Below are 27,998 nucleotides of genomic sequence, written 5' to 3'. Positions count from 1 at the left end.
TGCTGTTCTTTCTATTAGCAGCCGCCATTTCTCATCGTCTCTTCTTCCCTTCAGGTTTCTCCAATCCAGGATCCTCTGCTGATATCTTCTATATAAGAGAATTCTCCTGGATGACCCATCAACCATGGAGAGAGACAGGAGCAAGATGGCCGACAGGATCATAAACCTCACCCTACAGATACTCTTCTGGCTTACTGGAGAGGTGAGGGATTCTGGGAGTGATGTCACATGACCTCATTCTTATCTATGTAATAACAGATGGATATGACTGGAGAGGTGAGGGATTCTGGGAGTGATGTCACATGACCTCATTCTTATCTATGTAATAACAGATGGATATGACTGGAGAGGTGAGGGATTCTGGGAGTGATGTCACATGACCTCATTCTTATCAATGTAATAACAGATGGATATGACTGGAGAGGTGAGGGATTCTGGGAGTGATGTCACATGACCTCATTCTTATCTATGTAATAACAGATGGATATGACAGGAGAGGTGAGGGATTCTGGGAGTGATGTCACATGACCTCATTCTTATTTATGTAATAACAGATGATATGACTGGAGAGGTGAGGGATTCTGGGAGTGATGTCACATGACCTCATTCTTATCTATTTAATAACAGATGATATGACTGGAGAGGTGAGGGATTCTGGGAGTGATGTCACATGACATTCTTATTTATGTAATAACAGATGAATATGACTGGAGAGTTGAGGGATTCTGGGAGTGATGTCACATGACCTCATTCTTATCTATGGAATAACAGATGGATATGACTGGAGAGGTGAGGGATTCTGGGAGTGATGTCACGTGACCTCATTCTTATCTATGTAATAACAGATGGATATGACTGGAGAGGTGAGGGATTCTGGGAGTGATGTCACGTGACCTCATTCTTATCTATGTAATAACAGATGGATATGACTGGAGAGGTGAGGGATTCTGAGAGTGATGTCACAGGACCTCATTCTTATCTATGTAATAACAGATGGATATGACTGGAGAGGTGAGGGATTCTGGGAGTGATGTCACATGACCTCATTCTTATCTATGTAATAACAGATGGATATGACTGGAGAGGTGAGGGATTCTGGGAGTGATGTCACATAACCTCATTCTTATCTATGTAATAACAGATGGATATGACTGGAGAGGTGAGGGATTCTGGGAGTGATGTCACATGACCTCATTCTTATCTATGCAATAACAGATGGATATGACTGGAGAGGTGAGGGATTCTGGGAGTGATGTCAAGTGACCTCATTCTTATCTATGTAATAACAGATGGATATGACTGGAGAGGTGAGGGATTCTGGGAGTGATGTCACATGACCTCATTCTTATCTATGTAATAACAGGTGGATATGACTGGAGAGGTGAGGGATTCTGGGAGTGATGTCACATGACCTCATTCTTATCTATGTAATAACAGATGGATATGACTGGAGAGGTGAGGGATTCTGGGAGTGATGTCACATGACCTCATTCTTATCTATGGAATAACAGATGGATATGACTGGAGAGGTGAGGGATTCTGGGAGTGATGTCACATGACCTCATTCTTATCTATGTAATAACAGATGGATATGACTGGAGAGGTGAGGGATTCTGGGAGTGATGTCACATGACCTCATTCTTATCTATTTAATAACAGATGATATGACTGGAGAGGTGAGGGATTCTGAGAGTGATGTCACATGACATTCTTATTTATGTAATAACAGATGAATATGACTGGAGAGTTGAGGGATTCTGGGAGTGATGTCACATGACCTCATTCTTATCTATGTAATAACAGATGGATATGACTGGAGAGTTGAGGGATTCTGGGAGTGATGTCACGTGACCTCATTCTTATCTATGTAATAACAGATGGATATGACTGGAGAGGTGAGGGATTCTGGGAGTGATGTCACATGACCTCATTCTTATCTATGGAATAACAGATGGATATGACTGGAGAGGTGAGGGATTCTGGGAGTGATGTCACATGACCTCATTCTTATCTATGTAATAACAGATGGATATGACTGGAGAGGTGAGGGATTCTGGGAGTGATGTCACATGACCTCATTCTTATCTATGTAATAACAGATGGATATGACTGGAGAGGTGAGGGATTCTGGGAGTGATGTCACATGATCTTATTCCTATCTATGGGATAACAGATGGATATGACTGGAGAGGTGAGGGATTCTGGGAGTGATGTCACATGACCTCATTCTTATCTATGTGATAACAGATTGATATGACTGGAGAGGTGAGGGATTCTGGGAATGTATGTAGTGATATTAATGTGTCTCTCCATACACAGGATTACACAGTAGTGAAGAAGTCCTCTAGTGGGCACTGTGGGGCCCCTGTGTATGAAGGATGGGGAAGAACCCTGAGCCCAATCCCGGGGCCTCCACCTCACTCCCTGATACATGAGAAAATGGATGAACAGAAGATCCTAGAGCTCATCAACAAGATGATGGAGCTGCTGACTGGAGAGGTGACCCTGCTGGGACATTATACAGTAATGGAGGGGTCTGGTGATGACTGGAGAGGTGACCCTGCTGGGACATTATACAGTAATGGAGGGGACTGGTGATGACTGGAGAGGTGACACTGCTGGGACATTATACAGTAATGGAGGGGTCTGGTGATGACTGGAGAGGTGACACTGCTGGGACATTATACAGTAATGGAGGGGACTGGTGATGACTGGAGAGGTGACACTGCTGGGAATGCTGGGACATTATACAGTAATGGAGGGGTCTGGTGATGACTGGAGAGGTGACACTGCTGGGACATTATACAGTAATGGAGGGGTCTGGTGATGACTGGAGAGGTCACACTGCTGGGACATTATACAGTAATGGAGGGGTCTGGTGATGACTGGAGAGATGACACTGCTGGGACATTATACAGTAATGGAGGGGTCTGGTGATGACTGGAGAGGTGACACTGCTGGGACATTATACAGTAATGGAGGGGTCTGGTGATGACTGGAGAGGTGACACTGCTGGGAATGCTGGGACATTATACAGTAATGGTGGGGTCTGGTGATGACTGGAGAGGTGACACTACTGAGACATTATACAGTAATGGAGGGGTCTGGTGATGACTGGAGAGGTGACACTGCTGGGACATTATACAGTAATGGAGGGGTCTGGTGATGACTGGAGAGGTGACACTGCTGGGACATTATACAGTAATGGAGGGGTCTGGTGATGACTGGAGAGGTGACACTGCTGGGAATGCTGGGACATTATACAGTAATGGAGGGGTCTGGGGATGACTGGAGAGGTGACACTGCTGGGACATTATACAGTAATGGAGGGGTCTGGTGATGACTGGAGAGGTGACACTGCTGGGAATGCTGGGACATTATACAGTAATGGAGGGGTCTGGTGATGACTGGAGAGGTGACTCTGCTGGGACATTATACAGTAATGGAGGGGTCTGGTGATGACTGGAGAGGTGACACTGCTGGGACATTATACAGTAATGGAGGGGTCTGGTGATGACTGGAGAGGTGACACTGCTGGGACATTATATAGTAATGGAGGGGTCTGGTGATGACTGGAGAGGTGACACTGCTGGGACATTATACAGTAATGGAGGGGTCTGGTGATGACTGGAGAGGTGACACTGCTGGGAATGCTGGGACATTATACAGTAATGGAGGGGTCTGGTGATGACTGGAGAGGTGACACTGCTGGGAATGCTGGGACATTATACAGTAATGGAGGGGTCTGGTGATGACTGGAGAGGTGACACTGCTGGGAATGCTGGGACATTATACAGTAACACCACTGGAGGGGTCGGGGTGATGACTGTATCATTATGTGTCAGGTTCCTATAAGGTGTCAGGACGTGGCGGTCTATTTCTCCATGGAGGAGTGGGAGTATGTAGAAGGACACAAGGATCAGTACAAGGATCAGGTGATGATGGAGGATCAGCAGCCCCTCACATCACCAGGTAATAGACATGACTATATACACATGTCCTCTCATTATTTGTATGTAAAGAATGAATTCAGTCTCTGTATGTGTTCCCTACAGTCAGATCCAGTAAGAGAACAGCACCAGAGAGGTGTCCCCGTCCTCTTCTTCCACAGGATGATCAGGTAGATGGAGATATTCCCTATGATCTGTAGAAGGGCTGTGTAGCTCTTGTGGTCAGTCCCCTCACCCTCCATGACTCCTCATCTGTAATATCCCATGTGACTTCTCCTACTGTCTGATGACTTTTACAATATTTTTTCCACATCTTATGAATCAGGGAGAAGATCTAAACCACATTAATGCTCCAGAGACAGATGTGAGCGGTGATGAGCAGTATAAGGAGGACATTGCTACAGGGAAAGATCTGATATATATTAATGCTACAGACATAAAGGAAGAAGAAGAGACAGTTGTGAGCGGTGATGAGCAGTATAAGGAGGACATTCCTACAGGTAACCAACCAGGTGAGTAGTAACCACTAAATAGAGAGGAGAGTCACAGATTCAATTCAGTCAACGACTGTGTGACTGTGTATCTCCGACTCTCCCATAAATATACATGGGGGGGATGTGTCGGGCTCAACTTTGTGAGGTCAACCGTAAACTGTGCATGGAGTGGAGCTCGCTCCGTGCATGAGGAGAGCCGGGGTTCTGGTCAGGTCCCAGCGGTCTGACCCCCTGCAATCAGACACTTATCCCTTATCCCCTACCTGGTGGCAGCCCTGTGTGTTCAGTGGGGTTTGGGGGCGGGGCTGAACACACAGGGCTGCCACCGGTTAGCCCTGCATGTATGCGGATCGGAGATAAATTTACATCAGGGCAAAAAAAACAAATAAGAATTGCAAGAGCACAATCAAACACAGGTACAGACACTATATTATGAATTACACTCATTTTAGAGCCCTGTAGCATTGTAAAATAATAGAAAAAAAATTGGAATACCCCTTTAAGGCTTATGTTCAATGCTAGGTGGGTGTCCTGTTACACTAATTTATCATTGCTATACCAAGTTGGATAGAGCTCGTAATATAGGGCAGGACATAAGGGGTTAAGGTTAATGCTCAAAAATAAAATCTGTGTTATTCTCTGCAGATTCTTGTACCAGGAGATCAGAGGAGAATCTTATATCTTCAGATTATAAAGCAGATGATGATATCACACAAGATACATATGAAGAACATTCCATTATCCCAGATACACCCTCAGCCCTTCACAGCCAAGATCTGTCATCTCATCCTTATATACAGGTCCTGTCTTCTCATTCATCACAGGATGTTCAGCAAAAAAAAAGTCACAGAAGGGGTGTTGGACATCAAAGAAATTGTGCAAGGGAGAAGCAGTATTCATGTTCAGAATGTGGGAAATGTTTTACTGCCACATCACATCTTATTCAGCATCAAAGAACTCACACAGGAGAGAAACCATTTTCATGTTCAGAATGTGGGAAATGTTTTTCAGCAAAATCAGGTCTGGCCATACATCAAAGAATTCACACAGGAGAAAAGCCATTTTTATGCTTAGAATGTGGGAAATGTTTTACTCAGAAATCAAATCTTGTTACACATCAAAGAAGTCACAGTAAGTTGTCATGTAGAGACTATGGAAAATGTTTTACCCAGACAAGAGCTCTTGTTAAACATATAAAAAGTCACATACGTGGGAAGCCATTTTCATGTGTACAATGTGGGAAATGTTTTGCTTGGAAATCAGATCTTGATAAACATAAAAAAACTCATACAGGGGAGAAGCCATTTTCATGTGCAGAATGTGGGAAATGTTTTGCTTGGAAACCAGATCTTGTTATACATCTAACAACTCACACAGGTGAAAAGCCATTTACATGCACAGAATGTGGGAAATGTTTTTCTCGGAAATCCTCTCTTGGCAAACATCAAAGAACTCACACTGGAGAGAAGCCATTTTCATGTTTAGAATGTGGGAAAAGTTTTACTGACAAGTCAAATCTTTTTCAGCATAAAAAAACTCACACAGGAGAGAAGCCATTTTCATGTTCAGAATGTGGGAAATGTTTTACTTATAAAAGAGACCTTGTTACACATCAAAGAACCCACACAGGAGAGAGGCCATATTCATGTTCAGAGTGTGGGAAAAGTTTTACTGACAAATCAAATCTTATTTACCATATAAGAACTCACACAGGAGAAAGGCCATTTTCATGTTCAGAATGTGGGAAAACTTTTACTCAGAAATCAAATCTAATTCATCATCTCAAAATTCACACAGGAGAGAAGCCATTTTCATGTTCAGAATGTGGGAAAAGTTTTACTCAGAAATCAAATCTAGTTCATCATCTCAAAATTCACACAAGGGAGAAGCCGTTTTGATGTTCATTTGGTAAATGTATTACCTGGAAATTATATTTTGTTAAACGTGAACGAATGCACACAGGGGAGAAGTGGTTTTAATGTGGGACTTTGGTTTCTACGCACCTTATTTTTATTCTGTAGGTACATATGTTTAAAATAACCTTACTTATATAAGTTTGATTTTGTTTTACTTCTGTTAAACAATTATAACTTTTTTGCACGAAAATTTGAATGTTAAAAATGTCCTCGTCTGACCCCCATCACTTAATTTTTCCGTATATGGGGCTGTATGAGGGTAATTTTTTGCGCTGTGATCTGTAGTTTTTACAGGTCCAATTTTTGTTTTATTGGGACTTTATTTATATGCTTTATATAAAAAAACATTTTTTATGGTATAAAAAATGACTAAAAATACCCAATTTTGCACTTTGTAATTTTGTATATGCCATTGACCGTGACTGATCAGAGCTTCAGAGCAATGATCAGACGGCGAGGAGGCAGGTAAGGGTCCTTCCTTTAAAGGGTATTCCAGTGAAAATCTTATATATATATATATATATCAACTGGCTCCAGAAAGTTAAACAGATTTATAAATAACTTCTATTAAAAAAATCTTAATCCTACCAGTACTTATCAGCTGCTGAAGTTGAGTTGACTGGGCTGGACACTTCTCACCTTCCCTTAAAGGGGTACTCTGCCAGAATACATCTTATCCCTTATCCAAAGGGATGGGACCCCTACTATCTCCATTGCGGCACCCCAGTCATCCGGTGCACGGAGCAAACGCCGTTCCGTGCTGAATGACTGGTGACTACAGCTGCCACGCTCCCTCCATTCATGTCTATGGGAGGTGGCGTGACGGCTACTACGTAGCCGTCACGCCCCCCTCCCATAGACATGAATGGAGGGGGCGTGGTGTGACTTCACAAACACGGAAGCTCCGCCTCTGCCTGCCCAGAGATCGTGGTCTTTCCTGATGACCAGGAGCAGTCAAGCTTCACCTGCTAAGCTTCGCTATCACCCTTTTAAAGGGGTACTCCGGTGCTCCAGCGTTCTGAACATTTTGTTCAGAACGCTTGCAGAGATCGAGCAGACCAGAGCAGTAGATCACCGATAATACAGATCAGTGTTATGCCCTATGCATAGCACTGCACAGTATTAGCAATCAAATGATTGCTATAGATAGTCCTCTATGGGGACATAAAAAGTGTTAAAAAAAAAAAGTTGAAAAATGTAAAAATAAAAAGTAAAAAAAAAAGTAAAAAATCCCCTCCCCCATAAAAATGAATATTGTCCGTTTTTCCCATTTTACCCCCAAAAAGCGTAAACATTTTTTTTAAAATAAACATATTTGGTATCGCCGCGTGCGTAAATGTCCGAACATATATAGCAGCAGCAAAGTGGAGGAGGAAATTCAAAATCTGCATTTTTTACACTAACATGTTCTTGTAACTCCATTTTTTTATTTTTATAAGTGGTATAAGGCAGTGGCGTTGCTAGGGTTGGTGTCACCCGGTGCGGTAGAAAATGGTGTCACCCCATACCTCCCCCCCCCCCGAGTAAGTTTTTAGCCTGTTGTGACAGACACCACTGTTGTAGCGCATTGTGAGAAATTCCAGTATAATAATCAGATATACAAGTTGCCACAGAATGGGAAAGTGTTAAAGAAGTTTTCACCATTTAAATATACAGCTCCCAGAATTACTTAAAGGGGTACTCCACTGGAAAATATTTACTTTTATATCAACTGGTGCCAGGAAGTTAAACAGATTTTTAAATTACTTCTATTTAAAATCTTAATCCTTACAGTACTTATAAGCTGTTGTATTCTCCACAGGAAGTTGTGTAGTTCTTTCCAGTCTGTCCACAGTGCTCTGTCTGTCCATGTTAGGAACTGTCCAGAGCAGGAGAGGTTTGCAATGGGGATTTGCTCCTACTATGGACAGTTCTTGACATGGACAGAGGTGTCAGCACAGAGCACTGTGGTCAGACTGAAAATAATTCCAAAAAGGAATACAATTTCCTGTGGAGCATACAGCAGCTGATACTGAAAGGATTAATATTTTTAAATAGAAGTCATTTACAAATCTGTTTAACTTTCTGGCACCAGTTGATTTAAAAAAAAAACTTTTCCATCGGAGTACCCTTTTAACATAGACTTAGATCTGTCTTTCGCTCTATATGTTCAGTCCGTTTCACGTTCTTGTCACTTTCACCTAAAAAACATCTCCAGAATTTGCCCTTTTCTTACTGTCTGTCAGGGGTTTTGCTCTTAATCCTTACAGTACTTATAAGCTGTTGTATTCTCCACAGGAAGTTGTGTAGTTCTTTCCAGTCTGTCCACAGTGCTCTGTCTGTCCATGTTAGGAACTGTCCAGAGCAGGAGAGGTTTGCAATGGGGATTTGCTCCTACTATGGACAGTTCTTGACATGGACAGAGGTGTCAGCACAGAGCACTGTGGTCAGACAGAAAATAAATTAAAAAAGAAAAGAACTTCCTGTGAATCACGTATACAGCAGCTAATAAGTACTGGAAGGATTAAGATTTTTAAGTAGAAGTAATTTATAAATCTGTTTAACTTTGTAGCACCAGTTGATTAAAAAACATTTTTTCCAGTAGAGTACCCCTTTATGCAGTGGTGAGGTTATGCTGGGAGTTGTAGTTTCACTCATCATAACTGTAGAACTGACAAGTGACTCCAGCTCTGATAGGACATAGTGAGGAGAATGTACAACGATATCAGTGACTACAGGTGACGTCTTCTCTATAGTCTTCCCTTATCTAATTCAGATAGTACATACCGCCTGGTCCAGCTAAAACTTCTGTCTGCAGAATGTGACGCCCAGACGTCTCCTCACTATGTCAGCGCATTCTCATCCTCTATATGAAAACAATAATTATTATAAACCTGCCAGACACTGTATCCTCTAAATATAATACTACTATACACTATACTCTTTGATTATAAACCTTCCATACACCGTACCCACTGAATATAATACTACCACACACTGTACATTCTAAATATAATACCAACATATACTGTACCCTCTGAATATAAATCTGCCACATACTGTACCCCTGAATATAATACCGCCACACACAGTACCCACTGAATATAATACTACCACATACTGTACATTCTGAATATAATACCATCACATACTGTACACTCTGAATATAAATCTGCCACATACTGTACCCCTGAACATAATACCGCCACACACTGTACCCTCTGAATATAATACTACCACACACTGTACATTATGAATATAATACCATCACATACTGTACCCTCTGAATATAAATCTACCACATACTGTACCCTCTGAATATAAATCTGGTGGTGTTGCTAGTTGATGATGGGGGTGCTAGTACTGGGGAGGTGTTGCTGGAAGATGATGAGGGTGCTACTGGCCATCCCCCCTGGCAGTATCACCCCCATCGTCCATCGGCAGGATCATCCTCCTGGCAGGAGCACCCCCATCATCCACCATCAGGATCTGCTGATGGAGGTGCTGCTGCTGGGGGGGGTTGCTGGTGGATGATGAGGGTGCTACTGCCAGGGGGGGGGGGAGCATTAGGTAGGCAGCAGTTCCCCCACTTAAGGTAGGTAGCAGTTCCCCCACATTAGGTAGGTAGCAGTTCTCCACATTAGGTAGGTAGCAGTTCCCCCACATTAGGTAGGTAGCAGTTTCCCCACATTAGGTAGCATAGATTCCCCACATTTGGTACCAGTTACCCCACATTAGGTAGTAATTTCCCCACATTAAGTAGCACAGATTCCACACATTAGGTAGCACAAATTCCACACATTAGGTAGCACAGATTCCACCTATTAGGTAGAAGTTTCCCCACATTAGGTAGCACAGAATCCCCACATTAGGTAGCAGTTTTCCCACATTATGTAGCAGCCTTCGCACATTAGGTAGCAATTTTCCAACATTAGGTAGCAGTTTCCCCACATTAGGTAGCATAGATTCCCCACATTTGGTAGTAGTTTCCCCCCATTAGGCCGCAGGTTCCCTTGCATGTTCCCCACAATAAGTCAAAGTCTCCCCACATTAGATCGCTGGTTCAAACAAACCCCCCCTTCCCCCACAAAAAAAAAACACACACACACAACATAGACACACACACACACACACAGATAGATAGAGACACACACACACACAGTCAGAGAGACACACACTCACAGAGAGACACACACAGTCACACACACACAGAGTCACACAAAGACAGAGAGTCACACACAGACAGAGATTGCGACAGACACACACAGTCACACACACACAGAGACACACACTCACAGACACACACACAGTCACACACAGACAGAGAGAGACAGACACTCACTCACCCATCCAGCGCAGCGCTCCTTCTCTCCGGTCGCTCTGCGAGTGACGTCACGTCCTCCTGCGCCGGCCCTGCGGAGGGACGTCGGACCGGCGCAACAGAAGACGTGGGGGCGCAGGCCGCTTCACTGTGCAGGTGACGGGGGGGGTGCTAGTACATAGACGCAACAAGTGAGGACCGGGGGGAATGTTCTTACAGAGGCAGCGCAAGTGGGGGCCGTGGGGGGCTGCTAGTATGGAGACAGGCAGCGCAACTGAGGACCGGCGGCGTACCTGGTGTCACCCCATCAGGATGGTGTCACCCGGTGCGGGCCGCACCCCCCGCACCCCGGTCGCAACGCCACTGGTATAAGGAGAAAAGGCCCCCCAAAATTTGGAGACTAATTTTTTTTCAAGTATGGAAATACCTCATATGTTGACATAAAGTGCACAACATGGCTGGAGGGAAAGAGCAACTGTGGGATTTTTGAAAATAATTTAGCTGGCATGGTTTTTGGGGGCCATGTTACATTTAGGAAGCCCCCATGGTGCCAGAAAAGCAGGAAAAAAAAAACCACATGGCATACTATTTTGGAAACTACACCCCTCAAGGAACGTAACAAGGGGTATAGTGAGCCTTAACACCCCACAGGTATTTGACCACTTTGCGTTGAAATTGGACGTAAAAATTTGATTTTTAACACTAAAATGCTGGTGTTACCCCAAATTTTTCTTTTTCACAAGGGGTAATAGGAGAAAATGGACTACAAAATTTGAAGCCCAATTTCTTCCAATTAAGAAAACGCCCCATATGGGTGGACTAAAGGTCTCAGAACAGAAGGAGCACCATTGGACTTTTAGAGAGAGAATTTTGCTGAAATTGAAGTCGGGGGTCATGTGCATTTTCAAACCTCCCATGGTGCCAGAGAAGCAGAAACCCCCCACATGTGACACCATTTTGGAAACTGCACCCCTCCAGGAACGTGACAAGGGTTACATTGAGTACTTCCACCTCACAGGTTTTTAGAAAAATTTGATTTTTAACACAAAAATTATGGAATTACTCTAACTTTATCATTTTCACATGGTGTAATAGGAGAAAATGGACCCCAAAATTTGAAGCCCAATTCCTCCCGATTAAAAAAATGCCCCATATGTGGATGTTAAGTGCTGGCGCACTATAGGTCTCAGAACAGAAGGAGCGCCATTGGACTTTTGGAGAGAGAATTTTGCTGAAATTGAAGTCGGGGGCTGTGTGCAATTTCAAACCTCCCATGATGCCAGAACAGCAGAAACCCCCCACATGTGACACCATTTTGGAAACTACACCCCTCCAGGAATGTAACAAGACTGTTACAGTGAGTACTTACACCTCACAGCTTTTTTTGAACAGGGCCGCAAAAGTGAAAAATTCGATTTTTAACAGTAAAATGATGGTGTTACTCCACATTTTTCATTTTCACATGGCGTAATAGGAGAAAATGGACCCCAAAATTTAAGGCCCAATTTCTTCCGATTAAGAAAATGCCCCATACGTGGTCATTTAGTGCTCTGCTGGCGCACTACAGGTCTCAGAACAGAAGGAGCGCCATTGGACTTTTGGAGAGAGAATTTTGCTGGAATTGAAGTCGGGGTCATGTACATTTACAAACCTCCCATGGAGCCAGAACAGCAGAACTCCCCCCCCCCCCCCCACATGTGACACAGTTTTGAAAACTACACCCCTCCAGGAATGTAACAAGGGTTACAGTGAGTACTTACACCTCACAGGTTATTTTGAACGGTGGGCTGTGAAAGTGAAAAATGTGATTTTTCACACTGTAGTGATAGTGTTACCGCTAATGTTACATTTTTACATGAGGGGAAAAGGCCCACAAAATTTGTAGTGCAATTTAGCCTCAGAAAGAAAATACCCCATATGTGGATGTAAAGTGCTCTGCGGGCGCACTACAATGCTCAGAATAGGAGCGCATTGGGCTTTTGGAGGGAAAAGTTTGTTGGAATTGAAGTCAGGGGCCATGTGTGTTTACAAAGCCCCCATTGTGGAAGAACAACAGAAACCCCCCACATGTGACACCCTTTTGGAAACTAAACCACTCAAGGAATGTAACAAGGGTTATAGTGAGTACTTACACCTCACATGTTTTTGAACAGTGGGCCGTAAAAATTGAAAAATTAGATTTTTAATACTAAATTGCTAGTATTAACCAACATTTTTTTAGTTTCACAATTAGTAAGAGAAAAAAAGCTCCACAAAATTTGTAGCCCAATTTCTCCAGAATAAGGATATACCCCATATATGGCAGGAAAGCACTATGTGGGTGCAAAACAGGGCTTAGGAGTGAGACAGCACCGATGAGATTTGAGGCCTAAAGTGGTGATTTGCACTGCAATGGTTGAGGTTCTGATTAGAGATGAGCAAACTTACAGTAAATTCGATTCGTCACGAACTTCTCGGCTCGGCAGTTGATGACTTATCCTGCATAAATTAGTTCAGCTTTCCGGTGCTCCGGTGGGCAGGAAAAGGTGGATACATTCCTAGGAAAGAGTCTCCTAGGACTGTATCCACCTTTTCCAGCCCATGTGAGCACCTGAAAGCTGAACTAATTTATGCAGGATAAGTCGTCAACTGCCGAGCTGAGAAGTTCGTGACTAATCGAATTTACTGTAAGTTCGCTCATCTCTAGTTCTGACATCTAAAAAAAAAAAAAAAAAAAAAAAAAACAGGTAAATTACCACAATTTTGAAGCTACACCCCTCAAATGAGTACTTACACCTCACAAGTTTTTTGAAAAGTGGGCCGTAAATTGAAAAATTAGGTCAGTTTGTATTTGAGGCCTATGGCATATCAGTAGCTGACGGTTACATACATTCAGAGGAAAATACAAGAGAGAAACCCCCACATGTGACCCCATTACAGAAAGTACCCACCCTGAGGAATGGGTATAGGGGTAAAGAGGACATTTTGAACGTACGGGTGTTTCCTAAATTTATTTTCCAGGAATGGATGAAGCTTTTGAAAATTGCAATTTTCAGCCTATACTCTGCTTCATTTTTATGGGAACAACTAACATGTGACTCCGAATTGTCGCCTGGAAATACGACAGAGCTCAGCGAGAACTCTTCACATTTGAGGCCGATGTTTGTTACGGACCTAACAGTTACATACATTCAGAGGAAAATACAAGAAAGGAACACCCACATGTGAGAATACTACAAACAGTGCACCCCCTAGGGAAGGTGTATAGGGTGAAGAGGAGATTTGGAACAGACGGGTGTTCCCTAAATTTATTTTCCAGGAATGGATGAAGTGTACTATGGGGGGAAGAAAATTGCAATTTTAATGCTGATATGCCAATTATATTCCCAGAATGATGACCTAGAGTATAGACAAAAGTAAAAATGATGCCCGCCCCAAACCCTATACTCTGAATCATCATTCTGGGAAGGGGATGTGTGGGGCCGTCCCTATTCTGTTACCTCAAATGCGCCGCTCAGGTGGTGAGACTGCAAACTGCAACTGCAAACCCCCCAGTTCTGTTGATTCTGTGTCCAGATATTATCAGGGATTTGGGAAAGAGGTTTTTTTGGGGGGTGGGGGGGTTGGTTTTTAAATTTGGAAGACAATGTACTCTGGACAGGTACATTGGAGTATAATTATGGAGAATTAAAAATTAGGGAAAAGGATTAAAAATGTAGAACTCCATGGAAGTGTGATACTCCCTGAAGCAGTTTTTAATGCAGAGGCCCGGACGATCGGGTAAGTGTCACACTGAGTGGTGGTGCCCTTCCGGATCCTTTCTTGTGACACACTCTGCATTGTTTCTGTGATCATCCCTTCTTTCCAGTGCGGGGGACATCACCTGGAAAGATCCAGGGAACTGAAGTTCCAGAGGTGCTCTGACTCGCTCCTTGGTGGTCACCAAAGATTAGGGCCTTTAGAACTTCCTCTTGTCCCTATGTTGCCAGCGTACTGGGACAAAAGAGTTACACATGGCAACCTTTACCAAGTAGACCGCAACTTTTTTTGTACCATGTCAGTGTTTTCCGCATGGCATTATATGGCTTGAGGACTAGATCAGAGCGATCAACTCGCCCCATATACTGATTGTAGTTATCCAGGTAAATGTGGTAACCTTTATCTAGCAATGGGTGCAAAAGGCCCCAAACGATTTCCCCGCTAATACCCAGAGTGGGGGGACATTCTGGTGGTTCAATACGGGAATCTCATCCCTCATACACTATAAACTTGCAGGTGTACCCTGAGGTACTCTCACAAAGTTTATACATCTTCACGCCATACCGCGCTCGCTTGGTTGGGATGTATTTCCGGAAGCTGAGTCTCCCCTTAAAGCCGATGAGAAACTCATCAATAGTGACCTTCCCCCCAGGGACATAGGCCTCCCAAAATTTGGAGGGGACATGCCGCATTATCAGTGTCGTGTCCCGGTACAGAACATGGTTCTGTACAGTTCCTAAAGTCCCCTCAGGTAGAGTCCCTCAAGTCCACAGGGCTCTCCTGCAGGATCCCCCTAGGTCATTATTATGGTTCCCATTGTACATTAATTCTGTATGTTTATTATAGGTATTGTACAGTGAATACAAGCTATGTGTAAAGGTTATTAGGATGTTTAAACTGTATAGGACCTTCCTAAGGTCATGTGACATGGTCATGTGATATGTAATCACCTGATACCCAGAGTTCCAGAGGCACAGGTAACCAGGCAACCAGCTACCAATGGGCTTTAGTCCAGCTACTGATATATAAAGGGCTGTAGTCTCCACACTTAGGGTGCGTTCACACGGAGTAAATGAAGAGTAATTCACGCTGAAAAATTTACGGGCGGAAAATTTTTATTTATTTTTTTGTGCGAAATTCGCGCGGACATGGGGGAGAAAGAAGTGAAGGGTTTTTCAGCCATTTCCGCACAAATTGCTCATGAATTGCGCACGAATTCCGCGTGAAAACGATGTCGGGCGGAATTTTTTTTTTTACCATTGACTTCAAGTGATTTCTGCTAGCGGATTCCTCTTGAAGAATGAACATGTTCTTTCTTCAAGCGGAACGGAATTCAGCGTCGGAATTCTGCTAGCAGAATTTCCGCAGTGTGAACAAGACAACGGAAAAAACATTAAAGTCAATGGGCAGAGGAGATGTGCATTAATATGGAGCGGAGAATTCAAGAGGAATTACTCGACTAAATTCCTCTTGAATTACTCCGTGTGAACGCACTCTTAAGGGGGGTATTTATCAAAACCTGTGAACAGGAAGAGTGGGGCAGTTGCCCATAGCAACCAATCAGCTCGCTTCTTTCATTTTTAAAGAGGCCTGTGAATAATGAAAGAGGCGATCTGATTGGTTGCTATGGGCAACTGGAGAAGTTTTCCTCTGGTCCTGATAAATCTTCCCCTTAGTCTCTTGGTTCCTGGACAGTAAAGCACCAGTCCTGTACAAGTTCCGTCCAGTCCAGCTAGGCCAAAGCCTACAAGTCTGCAGCCACATCTAATCTGTAAGTCTTCTATGTCTACAAGTCTCTACTGTCCCTACCAAAGACATAATCTGTAAGAAACGTTCTACTGCCTTCTTCAGTAAAGTTGCATCAAAACCTGCTTTGGACTCTAATTTAATACATGCCGTTTCTGGGTTGGTTGTCGGCAGTGCCCTACACCATGCAACCATATCCTGGCATCACGAACACTAGGGGTTAATAGCATCCGATCCCACCACTCAGTCCGCTACACCCGTGGTCCCATCATACACCGGTGGTCTACTACATCAGCATAATGCAACATTTCCAAATGACCTCGAACCGGCCTCCAGTATTGCCTGACAGTGTTTTTTTTTTTTAACTAGGCCCATATGCAGGACGAGGCCCCAAAAGGTCCTCATTTCAGCTGCATTGACAGCGTACCATCCATTGGGTCTAGCTAAAAATGAGCCTGGGTTTGCAGCGACGAAGTCCATTTCAGTGAACCCGACAATGTCAATCTTGATTCCTGAGTCACCAACAAACTCCGAAATCACGGGCTCGGGGTCCGCTGGCTCAGTCCAGACAAGTTCTCCGGTACAGGGCACCAGTGAACTTGGCTGGGGGGCTTGACTAATATGAGCGCCAGGGGGACTCATGGGGCACAGGGTCAGGAGCAGAGGAGGTTTGCGGTCCCGCATGGCGGCGTCTCCGCCACCTTGGTGGCTCATTATCAGAACTAGATGATGAGGAGGACGAGGAAATAAGGAAGGTGGGGTCTTCCTCATCCTCTGTGGTGCTTCCAGTGTCAGAGACAAGTATGGCATATGCCTCCTCCGCTGAAAACACCCTGTGGGCCATTTCCCTACTCTAATGGGGGGGGGGGGGGTGAAGTGTATATATGTGGGGGGAAAACTTTATTGGTGTGTGTGCTGCGTGTTGTATGGTGCAAGACTACCTACTCTAACCCGCCCTAAACTACTAACCTGCCCTTAGAACAAAAATATAAAATTAAACTAAACAAAAAAAATTAAAAAAGACTTCTAGCGCAAAAAAAACCCTGCGCCTAAGAAACGCGTTTACCTAATCAGTGGTGTGTGCACTGATTAGCGCTTGGTGGCGGCAGGGGGTGCAGAAGTCAGTGGGGGGGTCTGGCCACTCAGCCAAGAACAGTGGCTGGTGGCACGTACACAGACCCCCACAGAAAAAACAAATTTTTTTGTTTTATATACGATTAAAACCCGAAAAAAAGCACCCACCTGAATCCAAAAAAAAATCACTGACTGCAGTGGGGCAGGCCGCACACAGAGGCACCATCCTTTAATCCTTGAAAATGCTTTAATCCTCGAAAAAGCGCCTTCACCACAAAAAACGCTGATCAGTACTACGGGACTGATCAGCGGCGGACTACTGTTTTATAGCTAAGAGGGCCCAGCCACATGTTTAGCTTTAAAAAAAAAAAAAAGGTCTGCGCCCCCGAAAAAATGCTGGGGGCAGACCACAGCGACCCTGTAGGGCCGGGGTCATGCAGCTAAAGGTGCTACAGACAGTATGCCAAAAAAAAAAATATATATATATATACATATATATATATATATATTTATTATTTACCACCTAAAAACGCTCCCTTTCTAACCTAAAGCTGTCACTAATTGCTAAAAGTGCCGAATGGCCATATAAATAGCGCTGAAAAGGCGGGAATATGGCAGCACGGGGCTTCGTCCTGCTCACAGATGTGTGGTGGGCAGAACAGAGCAACATGCTCCTTCACCCCCCTCCCCATACTGCCGTGATTGGTGAGGTCACTACGGCCGCCCAATCACAGCTGTACTGAGGGGGTGGCAACACTGCCACCTCCCGGTACAGTACGAAGAGTGATTGGTGGTGTATATTACACCACTGGTCACTCTCCTTTTCCAGGTCATCGGGTAACACATGACCCAGATAACCCGGAATCGCCATTTTGTATTTACCGCCGATCTGGGGGTATCCTCAGGATCCCCCTCGTCACTGTGCCGGGATGTCTGCTGAATTATTTCAGCAGGCATCCGGCTCCGATCCCCGCCCAGCGGGGAATGGAATTGCCGCAGATAGCTGGTCAGAATCGATCGCTGATAGACATGAATGGAGGGGGCGTGTCATGAGGGGCGTGGCCTTTACATCACAACCACTGCCGCAGGAACCCGGCATTTGTTTAGAATGCAAGGTGCTCCAAGAGATTGCAGGGGCCACAGCAGCGGGACCGCCACGATTAGACATCTTATCCCCTATCCTTTATATCGGGGAGAATTTTGGCAAGGGAAGGAAGAGTAACATCAACCATAGGTCCTGAGGACTCCATGACCACGGGGTGCAGGAGTACGGGCCTGCCATTGCCCTATGGGTTAAAGGGATACTTCACTGCTCAGCGTTTGGAACAAACTGCTCCAAATGTTGGAGCCGGCACTGGGAACGCGTGACATCATATCCCTGCCCCGTCATTACATCACACCCCGCCCCCTCAATGCAAGTCTATTGGAGGGGGCGTGACAAAATGCGCCACTCTGGTCTACACTATTTGGCTGCCCCCGATATTGGTTTTTGGAGACCATCACAGTATAACTTTATTGATCATTCAGTCGTCATTACAAATCATACAATAAATTACAATCACACAAAGCATGACAGTACAATATACAGCACAGGCTCCCTACGCTATACACTATACCACATGCTGCGCTAACATTCCGCTCCATCACTCGTTATCCAAGAAACAAAGTCGAAAAACAACAACACATTACAGTCTGTGATTGGGGAGGGGTGTGGGATCCATGGGGTTAGGGAGGGGCAAATCACAGGGCCAAACTACTCAGCAAACGTATTGGGAGGTAGGGGAAGCAGAGAGGCCATCACAGTATTCCATAGACACAGGTGCGCTGCATAACCTAAACTTTTTCTTCATATCCCATAACATTAGGCTGAGCAGCATTTTCCTGCACACAATCAGTTAGGGATAGTTTATTTGTATGGATATTTACAATAACATTTACCGGAGTCTTGATATTCCTTAAAGGGGTGCTCCAGCGTTCTGAATATTTTGTTCAGAACACTCAGAGCGGGAGGCCGTGACATTCACAACCCCTCTCATTGACAAGAATGGAGGAGCGTGGCTGTGATGTCACAATCACTGCTGCAAGAACCCGGCATATGTCTAGAACGCCGGGTGCTAAGAGAGATCGTCAGAGGATACACATACAGCTCAGCTACATGTACATTAAACATATACAGCTCTGCTGTGTACACATACAGCTCAGCTACATGCACATTACACATATACAGCTCTACTGTGTACACACAGCTCAGCTACATGTACATTACACATATACAGCTCTACTGTGTACACATACAGCTCAGCTACATGTACATTACACATATACAGCTCTACTGTGTACACATACAGCTCAGCTACATGCACATTACACATATACAGCTCTACTGTGTACATACAGCTCAGCTACATGTACATTACACATATACAGCTCTACTGTGTACACATACAGCTCAGCTACATGTACATTACACATATACAGCTCTACTGTGTACACATACAGCTCAGCTACATGTACATTACACACATACAGCTCTACTGTGTACACATACAGCTCAGCTACATGTACATTACACATATACAGCTCTACTGTGTACACATACAGCTCAGCTACATGTACATTACACATATACAGCTCTACTGTGTACACATACAGCTCAGCTACATGTACATTACACATATACAGCTCTACTGTGTACACATACAGCTCAGGTACATGTACATTACACATATACAGCTCTACTGTGTACACATACTGCTCAGCTACATGTACATTACACATATACAGCTCTACTGTGTACACATACTGCTCAGCTACATGTACATTACACACATACAGCTCTACTGTGTACACATACAGCTCAGCTACATGTACATTACACATATACAGCTCTACTGTGTACACATACAGCTCAGCTACATGTACATTACACATATACAGCTCTACTGTGTACACATACTGCTCAGCTACATGTACATTACACACATACAGCACTACTGTGTACACATACAGCTCAGCTACATGTACATTACACATATACAGCTCTACTGTGTACACATACAGCTCAGCTACATGCACATTACACATATACAGCTCTACTGTGTACACATACAGCTCAGCTACATGTACATTACACATATACAGCTCTACTGTGTACACATACAGCTCAGCTACATGCACATTACACATATACAGCTCTACTGTGTACACATACAGCTCAGCTACATGCACATTACACATATACAGCTCTACTGTGTACACATACAGCCCAGCTACATGCACATTACACATACAGCTCAGCTACATGCACATTACACATATACAGCTCTACTGTGTACACATACAGCTCAGCTACATGCACATTACACATATACAGCTCTACTGTGTACACATACAGCTCAGCTACATGTACATTACACATATACAGCTCTACTGTGTACACATACAGCTCAGCTACATGTACATTACACATATACAGCTCTACTGTGTACACATACAGCCCAGCTACATGCACATTACACATACAGCTCAGCTACATGCACATTACACATATACAGCTCTACTGTGTACACATACAGCTCAGCTACATGCACATTACACATATACAGCTCTACTGTGTACACATACAGCTCAGCTACATGTACATTACACATATACAGCTCTACTGTGTACACATACTGCTCAGCTACATGTACATTACACATATACAGCTCTACTGTGTACACATACTGCTCAGCTACATGTACATTACACATATACAGCTCTACTGTGTACACATACAGCTCAGCTACATGTACATTACGCATATACAGCTCTACTGTGTACACATACAGCTCAGCTACATGTACATTACACATATACAGCTCTACTGTGTACACATACAGCTCAGCTACATGTACATTACACATATACAGCTCTACTATGTACACATACAGCTCAGCTACATGCACATTACACATATACAGCTCTACTGTGTACACATACAGCTCTACTGTGTACACATACAGCTCAGCTACATGTACATTACACATATACAGCTCTACTGTGTACACATACAGCTCAGCTACATGTACATTACACATATACAGCTCTACTGTGTACACATACAGCTCAGCTACATGTACATTACACATATACAGCTCTACTGTGTACACATACTGCTCAGCTACATGTACATTACACATATACAGCTCTACTGTGTACACATACTGCTCAGCTACATGTACATTACACATATACAGCTCTACTGTGTACACATACAGCTCAGCTACATGTACATTACGCATATACAGCTCTACTGTGTACACATACAGCTCAGCTACATGTACATTACACATATACAGCTCTACTGTGTACACATACAGCTCAGCTACATGTACATTACACATATACAGCTCTACTATGTACACATACAGCTCAGCTACATGCACATTACACATATACAGCTCTACTGTGTACACATACAGCTCTACTGTGTACACATACAGCTCAGCTACATGTACATTACACATATACAGCTCTACTGTGTACACATACAGCTCAGCTACATGTACATTACACATATACAGCTCTACTATGTACACATACAGCTCAGCTACATGCACATTACACATATACAGCTCTACTGTGTACACATACAGCTCTACTGTGTACACATACAGCTCAGCTACATGTACATTACACATATACAGCTCTACTGTGTACACATACAGCTCAGCTACATGTACATTACACATATACAGCTCTACTGTGTACACATACAGCTCAGCTACATGCACATTACACACAGCTCTACTGTGTACACATACAGCTCAGCTACATGCACATTACACACATACAGCTCTACTATGTACACATACAGCTCAGCTACATGTACATTACACACATACAGCTCTACTGTGTACACATACAGCTCAGCTACATGTACATTACACATATACAGCTCTACTGTGTACACATACAGCTCAGCTACATGTACATTACACATATACAGCTCTACTGTGTACACATACAGCTCAGCTACATGTACATTACACATATACAGCTCTACTGTGTACACATACAGCTCACCTACATGTACATTACACATATACAGCTCTACTGTGTACACATACAGCTCAGCTACATGCACATTACACATATACAGCTCTACTGTGTACACATACAGCTCAGCTACATGCACATTACACATATACAGCTCTACTGTGTACACATACAGCTCAGCTACATGTACATTACACATATACAGCTCTACTGTGTACACATACAGCTCAGCTACATGCACATTACACATATACAGCTCTACTGTGTACACATACAGCTCAGCTACATGCACATTACACATATACAGCTCTACTGTGTACACATACAGCTCAGCTACATGTACATTACACATATACAGCTCTACTGTGTACACATACAGCTCAGCTACATGCACATTACACATATACAGCTCTACTATGTACACATACAGCTCAGCTACATGCTTATTACACACATACAGCTCTACTGTGTACACATACAGCTCAGCTACATGTACATTACACATATACAGCTCTACTGTGTACACATACAGCTCAGCTACATGTACATTACACATACACAGCTCTACTGTGTACACATACAGCTCAGCTACATGTACATTACACATATACAGCTCTACTGTGTACACATACAGCTCAGCTACATGTACATTACACATATACAGCTCTACTGTGTACACATACAGCTCAGCTACATGTACATTACACATATACAGCTCTACTGTGTACACATACAGCTCAGCTACATGTACATTACACATATACAGCTCTACTGTGTACACATACAGCTCAGCTACATGTACATTACACATATACAGCTCTACTGTGTACACATACAGCTCAGCTACATGCACATTACACATATACAGCTCTACTGTGTACACATACAGCTCAGCTACATGTACATTACACATATACAGCTCTACTGTGTACACATACAGCTCAGCTACATGTACATTACACATATACAGCTCTACTGTGTACACATACAGCTCAGCTACATGTACATTACACATATACAGCTCTACTGTGTACACATACAGCTCAGCTACATGTACATTACACATATACAGCTCTACTGTGTACACATACAGCTCACCTACATGTACATTACACATATACAGCTCTACTGTGTACACATACAGCTCAGCTACATGTACATTACACATATACAGCTCTACTGTGTACACATACAGCTCAGCTACATGTACATTACACATATACAGCTCTACTGTGTACACATACAGCTCAGCTACATGTACATTACACATATACAGCTCTACTGTGTACACATACAGCTCAGCTACATGTACATTACACATATACAGCTCTACTGTGTACACATACAGCTCAGCTACATGTACATTACACATATACAGCTCTACTGTGTACACATACAGCTCACCTACATGTACATTACACATATACAGCTCTACTGTGTACATACAGCTCAGCTACATGTACATTACACATATACAGCTCTACTGTGTACACATACAGCTCAGCTACATGTACATTACACACATACAGCTCTACTGTGTACACATACAGCTCAGCTACATGTACATTACACATATACAGCTCTACTGTGTACACATACAGCTCAGCTACATGTACATTACACATATACAGCTCTACTGTGTACACATACAGCTCAGCTACATGCACATTACACATATACAGCTCTACCGTGTACACATACAGCTCAGCTACATGCACATTACACATATACAGCTCTACTGTGTACACATACAGCTCAGCTACATGTACATTACACATATACAGCTCTACTGTGTACACATACAGCTCAGCTACATGTACATTACACATATACAGCACTACTGTGTACACATACAGCTCAGCTACATGTACATTACACATATACAGCTCTACTGTGTACACATACAGCTCAGCTACATGTACATTACACATATACAGCTCTACTGTGTACACATACAGCTCAGCTACATGTACATTACACATATACAGCTCTACTGTGTACACATACAGCTCAGCTACATGCACATTACACATATACAGCTCTACTATGTACACATACAGCTCAGCTACATGCACATTACACATATACAGCTCTACTATGTACACATACAGCTCAGCTACATGCACATTACACATATACAGCTCTACTGTGTACACATACAGCTCAGCTACATGTACATTACACATATACAGCTCTACTGTGTACACATACAGCTCAGCTACATGTACATTACACATATACAGCTCTACTGTGTACACATACAGCTCAGCTACATGTACATTACACATATACAGCTCTACTGTGTACACATACAGCTCAGCTACATGTACATTACACATATACAGCTCTACTGTGTACACATACAGCTCAGCTACATGTACATTACACACAGCTCTGCTGCAGACATATATAACACACACATACACAGCTCTGCACCACGCACATCACACACACACAGCTCTGCTGCATACACATAACTTCAGCTCATCCAGCAGCGATCACAACCAGCACAGCAGAGTCCTGCATACACTGAGCAGATGAGCCTAGAGCAGCAGCCCCTGATCATGTGACTCCTCCTCCTCCATGTGACTGATCACATGGCGGTGACATCATCGCAGGTCCTGTAAGCTCACGGCTCCTGTACAGTCTGCAGGTGGAGGTATATACGGTTGTGGTGACATCAGGAGCGCTGGGGGAGGGGACATTACTATTAACCCCTTCAGGTCCACAAGGTTTTATGACTTAAGGAAGAAGATCACAAGATCCAGAACTTTCTGTGTATTTGTCTCTTTCTCCATCTGTTGTTGTTTCTATTAGCAGCCGCCATTTCTCATCGTCTCCTCTTCTTCCCTTCAGGTTTCTCCAATCCAGGATCCTCTGCTGATATCTTCTATATAAGAGAATTCCCCTGGGTGACCAATCATCCATGGAGAGAGACAGGAACAAGATGGCCGACAGGATCATAAACCTCACCCTACAGATACTCTTCCGGCTTACTGGAGAGGTGAGGGATTCTGGGAGTGATGCCACATGACCTCATTCTTATCTATGGAATAACAGATGGATATGACTGGAGAGGTGAGGGATTCTGGGAGTGATGCCACATGACCTCATTCTTATCTATGTAATAACAGATGGATATGACTGGAGAGGTGAGGGATTCTGGGAGTGATGTCACATGACCTCATTCTTATCTATGTAATAACAGATGGATATGACTGGAGAGGTGAGGGATTCTGGAAGTGATGTCACATGACCTCATTCTTATCTATGTAATAACAGATGGATATGACTGGAGAGGTGAGGGATTCTGGGAGTTATGTCACATGTCCTCATTCTTATCTATGTAATAACAGATTAATATGACTGGAGAGGTGAGGGATTCTGGGAGTGATGTCACATGACCTCATTCTTATCTATGTAATAACAGATGGATATGACTGGAGAGGTGAGGGATTCTGTGAGTGATGTCACATGACCTCATTCTTATCTATGTAATAACATGGATATAACTGGAGAGGTGAGGGATTCTGGGAATGTATGTAGTGATATTAATGTGTCTCTCCATACACAGGATTACACAGTAGTGAAGAAGTCCTCTAGTGGACGCTGTCGGGCCCCTGTGTGTGAAGGATGGGGAAGAACCCTGAGCCCAATCCCGGGGCCCCCACCTCACTCCCTGATACATGAGGAAATGGATGAACAGAAGATCCGAGAACTTATCAACAAGATGATGGAGCTGCTGACTGGAGAGGTGACCCTGCTGGGACATTATACAGTAATGGAGGGGTCTGGTGATGACTGGAGAGGTGACCCTGCTGGGACATTATACAGTAATGGAGGGGTCTGGTGATGACTGGAGAGGTGACACTGCTGGGACATTATACAGTAATGGAGGGGTCTGGTGATGACTGGAGAGGTGACACTGCTGGGAATGCTGGGACATTATACAGTAACGGAGGGGTCTGGTGATGACTGGAGAGGTGACACTGCTGGGACATTATACAGTAATGGAGGGGTCTGGTGATGACTGGAGAGGTGACACTGCTGGGACATTATACAGTAATGGAGGGGTCTGGTGATGACTGGAGAGGTGACACTGCTGGGACATTATACAGTAATGGAGGGGTCTGGTGATGACTGGAGAGATGACACTGCTGGGACATTATACAGTAATGGAGGAGTCTGGTGATGACTGGAGAGGTGACACTGCTGGGACATTATACAGTAATGGAGGGGTCTGGTGATGACTGGAGAGGTGACACTGCTGGGATATTATACAGTAATGGAGGGGTCTGGTGATGACTGGAGAGGTGACACTGCTGGGATATTATACAGTAATGGAGGGGTCTGGTGATTTCTGGAGAGGTGACACTGCTGGGAATGCTGGGACATTATACAGTAATGGAGGGGTCTGGTGATGACTGGAGAGGTGACACTGCTGGGAATGCTGGGACATTATACAGTAATGGAGGGGTCTGGTGATGACTGGAGAGGTGACACTACTGGGAATGCTGGGACATTATACAGTAATGGAGGGGTCTGGTGATGACTGGAGAGGTGACACTGCTGGGACATTATACAGTAATGGAGGGGTCTGGTGATGACTGGAGAGGTGACACTGCTGGGAATGCTGGGACATTATACAGTAATGGAGGGTCTGGTGATGACTGGAGAGGTGACACTGCTGGGACATTATACAGTAATGGAGGGGTCTGGTGATGACTGGAGAGGTGACACTGCTGGGAATTCTGGGACATTATACAGTAACACCACTGGAGGGGTCGGGGTGATGACTGTATCATTGTGTGTCAGGTTCCTATAAGGTGTCAGGACGTGGCGGTCTATTTCTCCATGGAGGAGTGGGAGTATGTAGAAGGACACAAGGATCAGTACAAGGATCAGGTCATGATGGAGGATCAGCAGCCCCTCACATCACCAGGTAATAGACATGACTATATACACACGTCCTCTCATTATTTGTATGTAAAGAATGAATTCAGTCTCTGTATGTGTTCCCTACAGTCAGATCCAGTAAGAGAACAGCACCAGAGAGGTGTCCCCGTCCTCTTCTTCCACAGGATGATCAGGTAGATGGAGATATTCCCTATGATCTGTAGAAGGGCTGTGAAGCTCTTGTGGTCAGTCCCCTCACCCTCCATGACTCCTCATCCCCTGCTCATCTATAACATCCCATGTGACTTCTCCTACTGTCTGATGACTTTTACAATATTTCTTCCAAATCTTATGAATGAGGAAGAAGATCTGATCAGTATTAATGCTCCAGATATGGGGGAAGATGAAGAAGAAGAGACAGATGTGAGCGGTAATGAGCAGTATAAGGAGGACATTCCTATAGTTAATCGCCCAGGTGAGTAGTGGCCACTAAATGCAGAGAATAGTTAGAGATTTCACTCAGTCTCTGGTTGTAGTCATTTTGTGTATGAAAATGAGACACGGTTATAGGAGATAAAACATGAAGGCCTAAAATCCTGCAATGATTCTGAATGATTCAGAGAAGAACTGGGTGTTGTGGTCACATGAGACCAAAATCAAGTTTGTTGGCATCAACTCAACTTGCTGTGTTTGGAGGAGGAGGAGGAATGCTGCCTATGACCCAAGAACATCATCCCTGCCGTCACACATGGAGGGGGAAACATTATGATTTGGAGAAGCTTTTTCAGCCTTGGGGACAGGACAACTTCACAGCATGAAATGATGGGTGAGGACCTCCTATCCT

General features: G+C 43.8%; 2 protein-coding genes across 2 annotated transcripts in view; both read left to right on the top strand.

The window, feature by feature from the left end:
* Positions 1-27,998, top strand: part of LOC130306275 (zinc finger protein 268-like) — a 189,915-nt gene that overhangs the window by 155,317 nt on the left and 6,600 nt on the right. Inside the window, exons 6-11 of the mRNA XM_056552087.1 lie at positions 5,090-6,339; positions 25,158-25,262; positions 25,833-26,012; positions 27,074-27,200; positions 27,284-27,348; positions 27,515-27,629. Of these exons, the coding sequence (XP_056408062.1) occupies positions 5,090-6,339; positions 25,158-25,262; positions 25,833-26,012; positions 27,074-27,200; positions 27,284-27,348; positions 27,515-27,629 (1,842 nt within the window). The remainder of the gene's footprint in view (positions 1-5,089; positions 6,340-25,157; positions 25,263-25,832; positions 26,013-27,073; positions 27,201-27,283; positions 27,349-27,514; positions 27,630-27,998) is intronic.
* Positions 16,083-27,998, top strand: part of LOC130297913 (oocyte zinc finger protein XlCOF7.1-like) — a 92,553-nt gene continuing 80,637 nt past the window's right edge. Inside the window, exon 1 of the mRNA XM_056550773.1 lies at positions 16,083-16,169. The gene's annotated coding sequence lies outside the window, so the exon portion shown is untranslated. The remainder of the gene's footprint in view (positions 16,170-27,998) is intronic.

This window comes from Hyla sarda, chromosome 1 (genome assembly GCF_029499605.1).
Source record: "Hyla sarda isolate aHylSar1 chromosome 1, aHylSar1.hap1, whole genome shotgun sequence".
NCBI classification, from domain to species: domain Eukaryota; kingdom Metazoa; phylum Chordata; class Amphibia; order Anura; family Hylidae; genus Hyla; species Hyla sarda.
The sequence above is the reverse complement of the archived record's forward strand: the minus strand, read 5'-3'. Positions and strand labels throughout refer to the sequence as shown.